The 12783-nt window shown below is 40.7% G+C and overlaps 2 protein-coding genes and 2 long non-coding RNA genes across 5 annotated transcripts in view; 2 read left to right on the top strand and 2 right to left on the bottom strand.

Annotated features, from left to right (window-relative positions):
• Positions 1 to 926, bottom strand: part of snrpd3l (small nuclear ribonucleoprotein D3 polypeptide, like) — a 1848-nt gene extending 922 nt beyond the window's left edge. Inside the window, exons 1-2 of the mRNA XM_030085235.1 lie at positions 785 to 926; positions 82 to 221 (exon numbers count right to left, since the gene is read on the bottom strand). Coding sequence (XP_029941095.1) covers positions 82 to 207 — 126 coding nt within the window. The 5' untranslated portion in view covers positions 208 to 221; positions 785 to 926. The remainder of the gene's footprint in view (positions 1 to 81; positions 222 to 784) is intronic.
• The window catches only part of LOC115383156 (uncharacterized), a 14419-nt gene extending 8726 nt beyond the window's left edge, over positions 1 to 5693 (top strand). Inside the window, exon 3 of the long non-coding RNA XR_003930643.1 lies at positions 5683 to 5693. This is a non-coding gene — a long non-coding RNA (uncharacterized LOC115383156). The remainder of the gene's footprint in view (positions 1 to 5682) is intronic.
• Positions 2712 to 10904, bottom strand: adora2ab (adenosine A2a receptor b). Of its 2 annotated transcripts, XM_030085233.1 has the most exons (6): positions 10776 to 10904; positions 8451 to 8592; positions 8043 to 8353; positions 7723 to 7854; positions 4258 to 4361; positions 2712 to 4026 (listed from the first exon to the last, which is right to left on the bottom strand). In XM_030085233.1, exons 3-6 carry the CDS (start codon positions 8240 to 8242, stop codon positions 3074 to 3076), a joined length of 1389 nt encoding a protein of 462 aa, XP_029941093.1. In that variant the 5' UTR covers positions 8243 to 8353; positions 8451 to 8592; positions 10776 to 10904; the 3' UTR covers positions 2712 to 3073. The 2 variants fall into 2 exon arrangements, with proteins under 2 accessions (XP_029941093.1, XP_029941094.1); XM_030085234.1 differs by lacking the exon at positions 8451 to 8592 and having other exon boundaries at positions 10776 to 10861.
• LOC115383155 (uncharacterized) lies at positions 8250 to 12783 on the top strand. The gene is made up of 3 exons (XR_003930642.1): positions 8250 to 8265; positions 12115 to 12117; positions 12694 to 12783. It is a non-coding gene; the product is annotated as an uncharacterized LOC115383155 (long non-coding RNA).

The raw sequence follows: 12783 nt of genomic DNA, 5'->3' as shown, positions 1-12783 counted from the left end.
ACAAAGACATGAAAAGTGGAAGGGGAATGTCAAAACAACCAAACGAGGGGACTTTATTCGGTTAGTTTATTCTGAGCTCACCTGGCAGTTCATGTTGTCCTCGGCCTCGATGAGTTTGCCTCTGTAAACCTCTCCAGTGTTGGTCTCACAGGTCACTATGTGTCCCTCTGCTTCATGCAGGACCTTGATTGGCACGCCGATGGACATCTTCAATCGCTTTCCTGGAACAAAACGATGACAGAAGAAAATGTTAGAGCCACAAAAAATTCAGCCTCCATTAAGGTACATCTCCATTCATGAGTTGGGGTGAAAATGTCGAAATTTGAGGGAGGGAAGGAAAAACCATCTATTAAATGTTTTTTTTTTTTTTTTTTTAATAGACAGTCACTATAAGTGTTTTATGTACAAGTTTGAACCCTCGAGATTGTAGTTCATCTGATTTCGAAGAGAAGAGATTTAGCAAAACTAGCTATCTTAGCAGCCTTAGCTAGCGAGCAAACACACTACACACGCCGCTTGTAATTACAGAAAGGCTGCACACACTCAATGGCCTTTGGTTAGGGTTAACACTGCAAACCAAACTATGACTTAGGTCAAAAAGGTTTCTTGAGTTTATAATATCAAGAAAATCGTGACAGAAGGAGAAACTTTTGAGTCCGGCTAACAGAACAGCCCCGCGTTAGCACCCAAATGAATGAGCTCCAACAATAGACACGCAAACAGCCGCAACAACGCCGAAGTCACGTTTGTATAACAGAGTACAAAAGCAAATCACATTTCCTACCTGGACTTTGTTGAGATTTCTTTCTTTAGTTGTGATTCTCGTGTTGCTCAACAACGTGCGTTTAACGCTTTACAATCGCTTTTAGAGCCTTTTTTCCGCCTGCCCACAATGCAACGGTGCTTCAGCTAAACACTTCCGGTGACCTCTGAGGTGCATTATGGGATATGCAGTTTTCTACTGTAACTTGTCTTGGCACAGCATGCTTTCAGGGCATTTTTTTCAATAAAGTTGATTTTTTTGTATTCTTTCAGTTTTTCAATTTATTCTCCATTCTCAAAGAAAAAAAGAAAAGAAAAGAACAGAAAACGGTACAGAAATATGGAAATATACCCCCTCTTTGTGGTTTATTCTAAATACTACATTGCAGAACTTCTAAAGATTTTAGAGGCCAGGTTATTTATCAAAACACATCAGCCAGGTTGTGTGTCTGCTGGCTAAGGCAAATGTGCTGGTTTTTACAGTCATGCAGCATTTTTTAAAGTCCTAACGATGGCCAAGTTATTTGCATGTGAAATGTTTGGTGTGACATGGGGAGTTTGGATGGGTGGAAATGCATGTGTTTCACGCTCAGTGCCTGAGAGGTGAGATCCTTGTAAATTATTTATCCAGTCACCAGGTTTAAGCAGGAAAAATATGACATTAGGGGCAAAGAACAAATACATGGCTGTTGATGGACGACATCTTGGTAGGGTGTATGCAGCTACAGTGAGTAAAGCCTCCAGGTTCTGTGTTCAGCTTGGAGGCCTTTCTGTGAGGTATACCTAAGAATTGTTTTCTGAATACTCCAGTGTTTTCCAAGATTCCAAAACACGTGGCGCACATCGTAAAGAGGCTTGCCAGTTTCCTTCAGGCTATCAAATCACAATCCATTTGTTTATTTTTGTTGCTGGGGCAAAGAATACCCCACAATCACCTCATTTTCATGAACTTTTCAGTACATCATGCATGAAACAACAAAATCATTTAATTAAATATTTTGTTTATTATAATTTACCTGTATGTGAAACATTTGTTATGCATTGTTTCTCAATTATCCATGCAGTACAGGATAGAGACGTACACCTGGAGGCAAGATCGCTTTGACGCTCGTAAAAGATGCTTAATGCACATCTCTCCCTCAAGGAGAAGGCTTTTAAATGAGGAAAGAGAAAACATTACAGGACAATAAAAGACACCATCAAATGAAACATCATTTGATTTCCATTGCATTAGCCTCATTGACCGGCGTCAACAGCCAGGCCAGTCTGATAACACCTCCAGCAGAACAGTCTGCGGATGTGTGTATCCACTCTGCGTGTGTGTGTGTGTGTGTGTGTGTGTGTGTGTGTGTGTGTGTGTGTGTGTGTGTGTGTGTGTTTTCTGTGCTGTTTATGTGCGTAAACTGGACTCTGGAAGTCACAACATCACTGCCATATGGGCTGTTATTTGAGTAGATTAAACATGCTCTTTGTTTTGGGTGGTTGGTAACCACTCTGCGCACGCTGTTGCATTTTGATTCATGAGTCACACTGCTGATGGACTAGAAACAGACACCTGCTGCCTGGCAGTTATCAAACCACTCATCAAGCTAGCTATATCAAGTATTCTTGCAGCCATCCGGCACTTTGAGAAATTAAATTTTAATGGATCTTTATACAGAATACTTACCGTCATTGTTTTCCTCAAGTTGTTACACCTGTTACTAACCGACAACAGTGGTTTTAGCTTTCAGTGGTACAGCTTCAATTTCCTAATGAATAAATGCTTCATATACAGTCGGATCAGCTTGAGACTCATGGCTATTAATACTTTGGTCATTCAAATGTACAGTACAAATAAACCATTACTTTGAAACGTTTAAGACTTTTAATTCACCAGTGGATGAGACCAACACATCTGATGATCAGAAACGATGAAGGGATTCACCGATATATACAAAAATTCAATTTAATATGATAAACGTGTCTTTAAATACACTGCAATAGAAAGTACATATTATAGAAAAGCATTTCCCAACTCTTAGAACATGAAGTACATGTTTAAATTAGTAAAAAAAAATAAACCAAAAAAATGGAGCAAACAAAGTTTAACAAAATTTAAGATTGATCTTGTGTCAAACTGCCACATTCTTTCTGTGCAGTGCACTCATGCATACAAACCAGGCCAAAAGATGTTGCATGGGAATAAAGTAACAAGACAGCTTATATTATTAAACATGTATTTGTTCTCTATAATTGTTCCTCTCTTACTGAACCTTTTGCATAATATGTTGTTACAATGGGAACAACATTCAACTCTTTCACATCCATATCATGAGACTTCTGGCAACACTGTCGAGGTTGAACAGCTGGTCTGGTGGGAAGAGAAAGCCTGAACATTCACAAAGGTAACGCTGCTTTCTCTGGCTTTCATCCCTGCAACATCTGCAGTTGACCCTTCTGTACACTGTGTAGAAAGTCCCACAATGCACGGCTGCTGTACAGTCTTCAGTGGGTGACCATTGGGTATGTAACTACTGGATACAACATCTAACTCTGATGTCCACTTGCAGTTCAGTTCATGACTGTCCTGGGATGTTGTCACATCAAGACTGGGATCCAGGACGTAACTATTCACCACTGTGCCGCATGATGACCCCTCGAAACTGGCATGGGAGGAGCTCCGTATGACACTGCACCTCCCAGGACCTGTACCATCAGTACTACCACCCCCAATCCCATGCCTCCGCCCATCCCTTTTCCCCAGAATGTGCTGGTACAGGATTTTCCGAAAGGTCTGTCTGAATTCTCTAATGCGGTAGGCGTAGATGAAGGGGTTCACCACAGAGTTTGCATGGGAGAGGATGATGGCGATGTTCATCACCCAGACACCTGGGTGTTCACAGTGCTCACACAGATAGTTGACTGCGTTAATGATGTGTAAAGGGAGCCAACAAAAGGCAAACAAACCCACAATGATAGCCAGGGATTTTGCAGCGTGCACTTCCTTGTGCAGGGTCGAGCGACATGAGCCTGAGAACGTTTTCTCTCCAGCAGCGGGCGTGTGCGCAACTTTCACGTTCATAAGTCGGAGCTGCCTCCTTGCAGCGAGGAAAATATGAATGTAGATACCCAGCATCACCAGCAGGGGTAACATCACACAGCCTAAGAAGTTGAAGTAGATCATATAGTTCATGGTGACGACCCCCTCAAACAAGCAGTGGGTCTTGCCTTCTGGGCAAATTGGCAGCTTGGTGTTGGTCTCGGCGGAGGAGGAGTTCGAACCTGTGCAGCAGCAGCAAAGAGGAATTATTATCAGTTCTGTTTCAGAATTTAAAAAAAATACAAGTTAAAAAAGAGAATATTCTATAGCGCAAAAATGATTCTGCAAAAAACAACGAACATAGTTCAGATAAGTGTGTTTTTTTTCCCCTCAAAATAATCTTGAACTTGAAATGACATTAATGTGCCATCCTTGCAGGAACACATGAGCATCTGTTGAAATACACAACTCACCTGTGTTCCAGCCCATCAGTGGCGTCAGGCCAATGATAACTGAGAGAACCCAGCATAATGTGATGAAGGCCTTTGCCCTCTGCCCCGTCACCAGACTGTTGTATCTGAAGGGTTAAACAGAAAACAACAATACTTTATGGGGCTGGGTACTTTATCTAATCTCTTCGCGAGAGATCCCTCTGACGCAAAGTCAATATTTGGCATTTGTGAAATGAGGAGAAGAGAGTTGTGAATTGAAGCATGATGACGTTTCTGATAAGTGGAGAAAATCGCAGTGTTTTTCCAATACACTAAGAGTGATCTACTCACCTACTTCTGTGGTAAGTAGTTTGTATTGAAAAACACTGCACACATTTTAGCAAAAGTGAAATCAAATGAATTCTTTAAAGGTTTATTGAAATAAATATGTCTGAAGAACTAGTTCATTGGACAGCACATTGTTCACAGTGTTATAAGGTCAACGGGTTCACACAAGACAACATCCTGCGGTGTGATGCTGCACAACTCTGCAAACCACATTATGACTGTACAGAAAACTGTTGACACAATTAACTTGACACTACACTCAGGTTATAAAACAGTAGGATTATATTAGAAAAATAATAAATACAGATCCACAAATAACAGGTTATTTTCTGAAGTAGTCTGTAAAATGTAATTTCAGTCAAATTCACTCCCTGGCATTTTTTTATTATTTGCTGTTATAGTGAATGAGAGCATTACATGCACTGCCATCATCTGGAGACTATGTTAGGTTTATTATGGCACAAGTTGCAGCCACTCACAAACCTGTATGGGGGCTTCTTCCTGGTTGAAAAATAAATGGAAAACAACCCTGTAGCAGCCCTCTTCCATCCTCAAACACTACAGCAGTCTGTTGTCTGGTGTCATTTAAGGTCTTGCCCCACCTTCTGTTTCCTGATTCCCTGATTCTCATCATCTCCATCTCCTCTGCCCTCGTCTTCCTGTGTGTATATACAGTACGTTCGTCACTGTTTGGTGTCTGTTGCCAAGTCACAGTTTGTTCGTGTTCAGCGTTTGCCACTCCAGCTCATTTGTTCGTCATGTGTAGTTTGCATAAGTTTGGTATTGAATGTTTGTTTCATTGGTATGCACGTGTGGCCCTTGAACTGAACGATTCTTCACCTGTGTATTGAGCCTAGCTGTCCAAAAAAAAAAAATTAAAAAAATTAAAAAATACTTAGTGAACTGTCTCAGAGTCATATGTGTGAGCGCTGACATGTTTTATCACACGGATTATCAAAATATTTTACTGGCAACCACTTATACAACAGATTTTTTTAAAACATAAAACAAAACTATATTTCTGTCTGGGTATGTTTTAAAATCGTAGATGCCTCAGTAAATGCACAATATTGCGGAAAAATCAAAAGAAACCCTGTTTGAACCTCTTGTAAACATTAGCTCAGCAACAATGACTGGAATCTGTCCTTGTGCTTTTGACTGACAATTTTCACAGATAGGTTGGTGACCTGCATGCTATATAAAGCTCCCTAAAATTCTGATGAATTATTAGCTCTGTGGGCTCTGGTGCCAGGGTTGTGGCACCAGCGTGAGCACACAAACACTCACTGAAACTGTTACGCAACAGCTTATGCAAATGCATCACCTGCTATGGCTTACATGAGGGAATAACCTCGCATGGCAGGAGAAAAGAATGCAGCAAACAACAGTGGGGTTAGTTACACACGTGTGAGCAAACCTCAGCTGTAGAAAGAGCTTTAGTTCGGAGCTATAAAGGAACAAAAGTTTAATTAAATTATATGTGAAAGATGGCAAATTACAAAGAAGAATATGATCCCAGATTGCAGGCAGGTTTTTCTCTGTTTAGCAACACACAAATTAGTAATGTAATTAGCCCAGTGTATCCACATAATTGAGTGCGATTAGCAACTGTAATGCCCCTGCATTTCAGCTTTTCACCAAATCACTCATCTGACATATTGAAAAAAAAAAAAATACACTGGTGGAGGAAGGTCTCGGGATGCAGATGGAAGGTGCAAACAGCAAATTCTAAATATATTTATCCAGAAAACAGACATCTTCTCAAAAAAGAATAAACAAACCCAAACTCAGACAGGATTACACTGGAGCAAAAATACTCTAAATATAACAGGAACAGATCAGGACTCAACCAAAGGAGGAAAACAGACAAAAGATGGGGAGGACTTCTCCTGGGGGAGTTCTTCTAACAGAGTGCTGATAAGAGAATACAGACACACAGAAGATTATAAACAGACACAAGGAGAGAGTGAATGTAAGGACTCGGGAAGCAAGGAGACGCCATAACGGGAGGAGAGAGAGTCCAAGGGAATCAAGATGAGAATGATTGTTAATAAAGCTAAAAGACTAATTACAGACAGGACAGCATGACAAGACAAGAAGTAAAATCAAGGAAAAACAAACATATGAACTAGAACTAGGTAAGAAAGAATGACCCAAGTGGGAATACAGGAAAAAAAATAGCAGGGCTATTATAAGTAGTTAATGACTAAAAATTCATTTCCCTTTTAAATTAAGTGTCTTATTTAAATTCTATAGAAAATTTCTTGATATTAGGCAGAAAACAAGAATCAATAGCAACAATTGACACAATGTGACCCTTGTCAACAAGACTTTTTGTGAGTGGAGATTCTATGTTCTCCCTGAGTCTGCAACGTTTTCTATGGGAATTTTCTGCAACAATCTGACAACCTGTCAAAGGTGTCAAAGGCTCTTGTGACCTCTGACGGCCCTCCCCAACAACCACTTCTGTCTGAATTAAAAGGGTAAAGAAAAGTTTTTAAAGTGTTCCGAAAAGTAGAAGAGCGAGCCTTCCTTAAATAGCTCAATACAGTTGTTTGTGATAATAATTTCTATGGTGCTAGTTGTTTGATGCAATCAATCAAAAATATGTGGTGAGACTTTATGCATCCCACATCCCAAGGAGCTCCAATCGTTTCATTCTAAGTGCCCAGTGAAGCTCCACCCTCCACTTTGATAAACCAATAATCTCGAAAATGGATAGATTGACTTCACTAATTACCCATTAAAAACAATTGTGTGCTTTTCCAATCTTGTGTTTGTTTTCCACTCCGATTCTCCTTCACCAAAACCCTGTTTACTGGAGTGGAAAGACAATCACATCAATGCCAATACAAATTTTTCCTGACAGCAACGTAAAAGATATACTACACCGGTTGATGCACCTCCAGACCACACGTCTGTGTACATTTTTAAAATGCTGTCACTTGAAATGAAATGAAATGCATTTTAATGTCACAACTGACTGAAAATGGAGCAATTCACTTCACATAAGACTGGCATATACTGATCTTGAGAAACTGTTCAGTACTAATCCTCTAATTGCAAAGTTCCAAAACGTAAACACAACAGGAGTTGTACATCCAGTCACCAGGTTTAAGTGGGGAAAGTCTGACATTACATGACGTTTTTCTGTCTCACCTGAGTGGATTGTTGATGGCGATGTAGCGATCCACAGCGATGGCCAGCAGGCTGAAGATGGAACCCTGAGTCAGTACGAGCACGAAGCAAGCGATGAACAGGCAGCCGTAGAAGTTCGCACAGAACCCAAAGCTGAAAAACAAAACCATCAGAGATAAAGCAAAGCAGATGTAACCTGAAAAGATCAACATAAACTATAGAATTTAACATTCAACTGAGGGTTATTACCTCTGTGTTTTATTGTTGGACATTTATGCATCCTTTTATTTAACTTTCATGAAACTGAGTCGAAATAAACACAGAAAAAAAAAAACTGATACCTAATAGTGATAGCAAAGGGAATCGCCAGCAGTCCGACAGCAATATCAGCGACAGCCAGCGACACCACGAAGAAGTTGGTGATGCTCTGCAGGTTGGAATTGACGCTGACAGACCAGCAGACCAGAGTGTTCCCGGCCACGGCCAGGAAAGCGATCACCACCTCCAAGACGATGTAGACCAGCTGGTAATCCTCCAGCATGGTTGTTTTTTTTCCCTTCTTTTGTGCTTTCTTTGTGCTTTCATCCCACAGACTCAGCTGCTTGACATGTTTTCAGACAAAATACCTGCCTGCCAAACCGCATGTTGCAACCTAGAACGAGAAAAGAAGAAAAAAATAAGTGTGTCAGAGGAGGACAGCCGAGGCAGGAAGTTCCTCCCGCTTGAGTGACGCCTGACTTCACTTGTACCTGTTGCTGTTACGACCACCAGTGTTTCTCTTCCTTTTTGCCTGCTTTGTGTTCAGTTCAGTAAACTCTGTCGTGAACGGCGGCAGAATATTGAGGAAGGAGCATCTGGGATGTTTGCCCGACGGCTGCCAAACTCAGTGGTCTGGAGAGGGAGAGAGGGAGAGAAGGAGAGAAAACAGAGTCTCGCTGGTTTTAGCCTGTATAAACAGATTGCAGGTGACCAGTTGCATATACAACCAGGTCAGGAAAGCCATCTATCTCTGGTAGACAAGGGGCAGTTTGTTTACCTTGCAGGGCCAGTACCGACGGCCCAACAATGGTCCTTTTATTTCAGGAAAAGTTTCCCAAAAGCCCCACACACTAATCATTCCCGACAGTGACATGCTTTCCGACGAAATCAATGATAATTACGCAAAGTAAACCCTCCATAAGTTTGACCACAATTGCACTATCGCTGGAACACTTTGTTGAATTATCTTTGCTGCGGTTTTACAGGATATTTTTCTGAATTCCTGAGTAATGTAAGTGGATGAGGAGATCATATATCACCTCAGATAACCCGTGGAATTCAGGCTTCTGGACTGCAGGCCGAGTTACTGATTTTAGAACTGGGACAGAGCAAACAGGCAGCGAGATCCTCCGGTTGGGATGGTACATGGTGCTTATTTTTGTCTAACACCAGGACAAAAGGGAAGTTGTTGTGGACGTATACGTTCAAGCTGATGTCAGTGGAAGAAACGACGGGTAAATATGACCTCATTCACGCCGAGGTCTTTAAAGCGTGTGATTTTAGGTCAAGGTAAACACGATTCAATGCATTACACAAAAATCAATGAGCAATAAATGGAAATTTATTGAGTGATAGGTGTGCTTTACATCAGCATAAAAGAGATAACGGGAACTTCCAATCCAATCAACTTAAGTGGTACAAACGCTCATCAGTGACCCAGTTCTGACAAATCACTTTTTACAAAGCACACTAATTTAAAAAAAAATTTAATTTTAGATACACAATACTCATAAAAATAGTCACCAACTTGCTCCATTTGGCAACAAGTTGATAAAATTTTTACTGAGACATATCAAACAACGGATTTCAAGTTTGGAGTGAAGTTAAAATGTTTTTATTTGATGAGGACAGACTTTTTCCTCCATCCATCTGCTTTAACAATTTATACAAGTTTTGGTTTGCAAGGCACTTAAGTGGACCCAGTTTAAGATGAGAGGGTGGAAAGGTGACCAGTCTATCGCAGGACATCCCCGGGGTCAGTTATGATCACCAATTAATCTGATACTAATCTGAATAAAGTAAAAGCTGTATGGATGGATGTCCATGCCGTGGCTGTGGAATAATCACAGCTATTAGAATAAAACCGAAATGAATTGAATAAATCATTGTCAAGGAAAATTGTTGAAAGAAATGAATGGCTTGTGAAATACCTTTTGTAAACGCGTAAACACATTTGACAAAATAATGAAGTAACTCAGAGCAGCCTTCTACACACTTCTTTCAATGATTTCCCTGTTATCTAAGCGTGCCAGCAGTAATCCTGATATGCAATACACTGGGCTAAAGTCTTCCACTTCTCAGTTGTGCCACTTTAACGTTCACATAAGTAAAAATATTAAAAAACACTTAAAAAAATACTGATTACATGAATGTAGAAGCGTTTTTGTAGGTCTTGGATTGAAAACCGTCTCCAAAATGAATTTATATATCATGATGAGGTTTCCAAACCCTCCTCATATCACCATGTCCACGACCATAAATTGTATGGCTACAGCAGCCCTGAAGGAAGTGATAAGGAGAGGCACATCCTGCTGGAGAGGATCTTTCACTGCTCTGTCAATCAATGTCCCAGATCGGCTCCACCGAAGTCAAAGGAAAACAAAGAAAAGAGAAAGAAAGCATGGTCAATGAAAAGCTCTCTATTGCTATTGGCAAAGGCGCTGTGTGTCCAGCTAATGAGGCCGGTCCTGTCAGTAAATTGGGAGCCCCCGATAGTAAAAACAAAGAGGACAACAATCACAGCATGACACGAGTGGCGGATATTGGCCGAGCTCTGACTCAGTTGAAAATGTTACTATTTAGCTCACCGACACACTATCAAGACGCTTCCATATGACAACCTGAAAGCTTATTTGTGATTTTTTTTTTTTAAATAGTCCAGTGACACTAAAACACGGTGCTCCTCATAGTAGTTAAATAATAGCATGAAAATGACCAAATCTGAGGAAGTATGTTTCATTTAACCAACAAACTAATGTTTTTTTAAAAAAGATCCACAGTAAGAAAAAGTTTTAAATGATTCAATCCAATCTTACCTCATTTATGGAGCAGTGAAAACGTTCTTCTCCACACACGGACCCCAGTCCCTGTTTCCACGATCACTCAGAATTAAGAGCAAATAAAATAAAAAAAACACACGACGGTGAACAATTGGAAGAAACAAAAGTGAAATAAAAGCAACAGATGAGATGTAAAGCCTCGCAGGTGAGGAGCGCTGGTCGCGGTCGGCTCCTCAGCAGCACTGTGGATGTGCGCATTGCGCGCAACGCAGCAGGAAGCAACGTGCCCGTGTGTGTGTGTGTGTGTGTGTGTGTGTGTGTGTGTGTGTGTGTGTGTGTGTGTGTGTGTGTGTGTGTGTGTGTGTGTGTGTGTGTGTGCGCGTGTTAAAGGTCAGGTGCTCACTCAGGCCACAAAGAACAGACATAAAGGAAATGCTGAAACTTTTGTCACAGGAAATAAATTGAAAAGTTTTATTTCAACATTTCACTCTGTCTGACTGGCAGTAAGCTTGCAACTGGAATTAACTGTTAACATGTAAAAGAAACCCATTAATAACTTGATCAACAAATAGCAGTTCAGTTGATAGATACTAAGGAACTGATTAAATGTTCATTAAATACTGAGTGTAGGACTGGCGAGCTGACTGCATTAACACTCTCACTATTGTTTAGTTTGTTGTAAATTGAGAGGAGTGTAGAGAGCACAAAGTCAAACAATGATAGTAAACTGGACTGGGGGTGTTTAAAGATTTTGCCATAAAATGATAATATGCCATTTACACAAGATCTGGTTGTAATGGCAGCATGATAGAGTTGCTTTATGCTGCACTGTATTTGTTTTAAAGCCAAAGCACCACAGCCTGGTGCCGCTTTATCATTTTATGGGAGCTATTTGTGGCCAGAGAGATATCTTAACTCTGGATCATCTAAAAGAAACTGTGATTTACAAAGAAGCTGGCATGACATTTTCCAGTTTTCTCCTTTTCATGTCTGTCTGTTGTGTTTTTATAGTCGTCTACAATACTGCCCAATAAAGCCCAAAGCAATACATCCAATTTGACCGATTCCTTTTAAGTGAGACTGACATCTCTGTCTGTGGATGCTTCAGTCTCGGTGGAGCATTAGAAACTCAGATGATTTCAGGAAAAGGGAGTTGAATTTTAAGGGAGGATGCATATTTTCTCCATCTTCTACCCTGCTGCACCCAGTTTACAGCTGCATGGGGATGGAGATGGAGGCAGGACTCCTGAGATAGTTTGCAAGTGCATCGCAGGTTAAACACAAAATTGAACTCGAGATCTGGTGTGGTGAGCGTGCCCAGCATGACAGCACTGTGTGGCTAGGGAGCTATTTTCAAGTTGAAGCCACAACACAGTGGGTGGCTGCTGCTCCAGTTTGCTTCCTGTTCTCAAGGAGGACTTTGATGTACCGTGTTCTCACTCATCAGCAAACGCCGGCTGAAGTGAAATATCGATGCGTGTCTTCCCTGTGCTCATCTCAAAAAGAGAAGACACCAGCGCATGTAGATACAGGAGATTTTATTTGACATTTTTGTGTACAAACATCGGCTGCAAATGCCTTCCAAACATGTTTGCCCTCAGAATACAGTTCTCCTTTTTACAGTTCTACAAGCAGAACATTGAATATTCAACAGGAACAAGGGTCAAAAATCCAGGAGTAAAAAGACAGAGTGTTTGTAAGTTGGTCAGCAAGTGTCATCTCCAGCTATACAATTTGTTATCTGCTGAACAGAATAAAACCAGATCATTTCCCAAAAAAGCCTAACTAAATGGCGGCAAGATGTCAGAGAAGAAGAAGCAGAGGGTCAATTGTAAAGTTTTGTATGGAAATGTAGTAATAAATACCAGAATCAAGTACAATGAATTGAAGAAATCGGCAACTGTGGATCGATCTACAATTCTCGACCTAGAATTACAGTGGTTTTGTTTGGCAGAGGGGCTGGGAGTGATATTATGACGGGGAATGTATTATGTAGGATACATGCAGTTACAGTGACAATCAACAAGACCAAAACAATGCAGAT

Source organism: Salarias fasciatus (genome assembly GCF_902148845.1).
Source record: "Salarias fasciatus chromosome 7 unlocalized genomic scaffold, fSalaFa1.1 super_scaffold_4, whole genome shotgun sequence".
In the NCBI taxonomy this organism is placed as follows: domain Eukaryota; kingdom Metazoa; phylum Chordata; class Actinopteri; order Blenniiformes; family Blenniidae; genus Salarias; species Salarias fasciatus.
This window is presented reverse-complemented; position numbering and strand designations above follow the sequence as displayed.

Excerpts from the sequence above, each read along its gene's own strand:
- adora2ab (XM_030085233.1), bottom strand. The coding sequence starts at position 8,242 with ATGCTGGAGGATTACCAGCTGGTCTACATCGTCTTGGAGGTGGTGATC. Across the intron at positions 7,855-8,042 it reads CCCTTTGCTATCACTATTAG|CTTTGGGTTCTGTGCGAACT; the intron begins GTATCAGTTTTT and ends TTTGTTTTTCAG. Across the intron at positions 4,362-7,722 it reads GCCATCAACAATCCACTCAG|ATACAACAGTCTGGTGACGG; the intron begins GTGAGACAGAAA and ends TTAACCCTTCAG.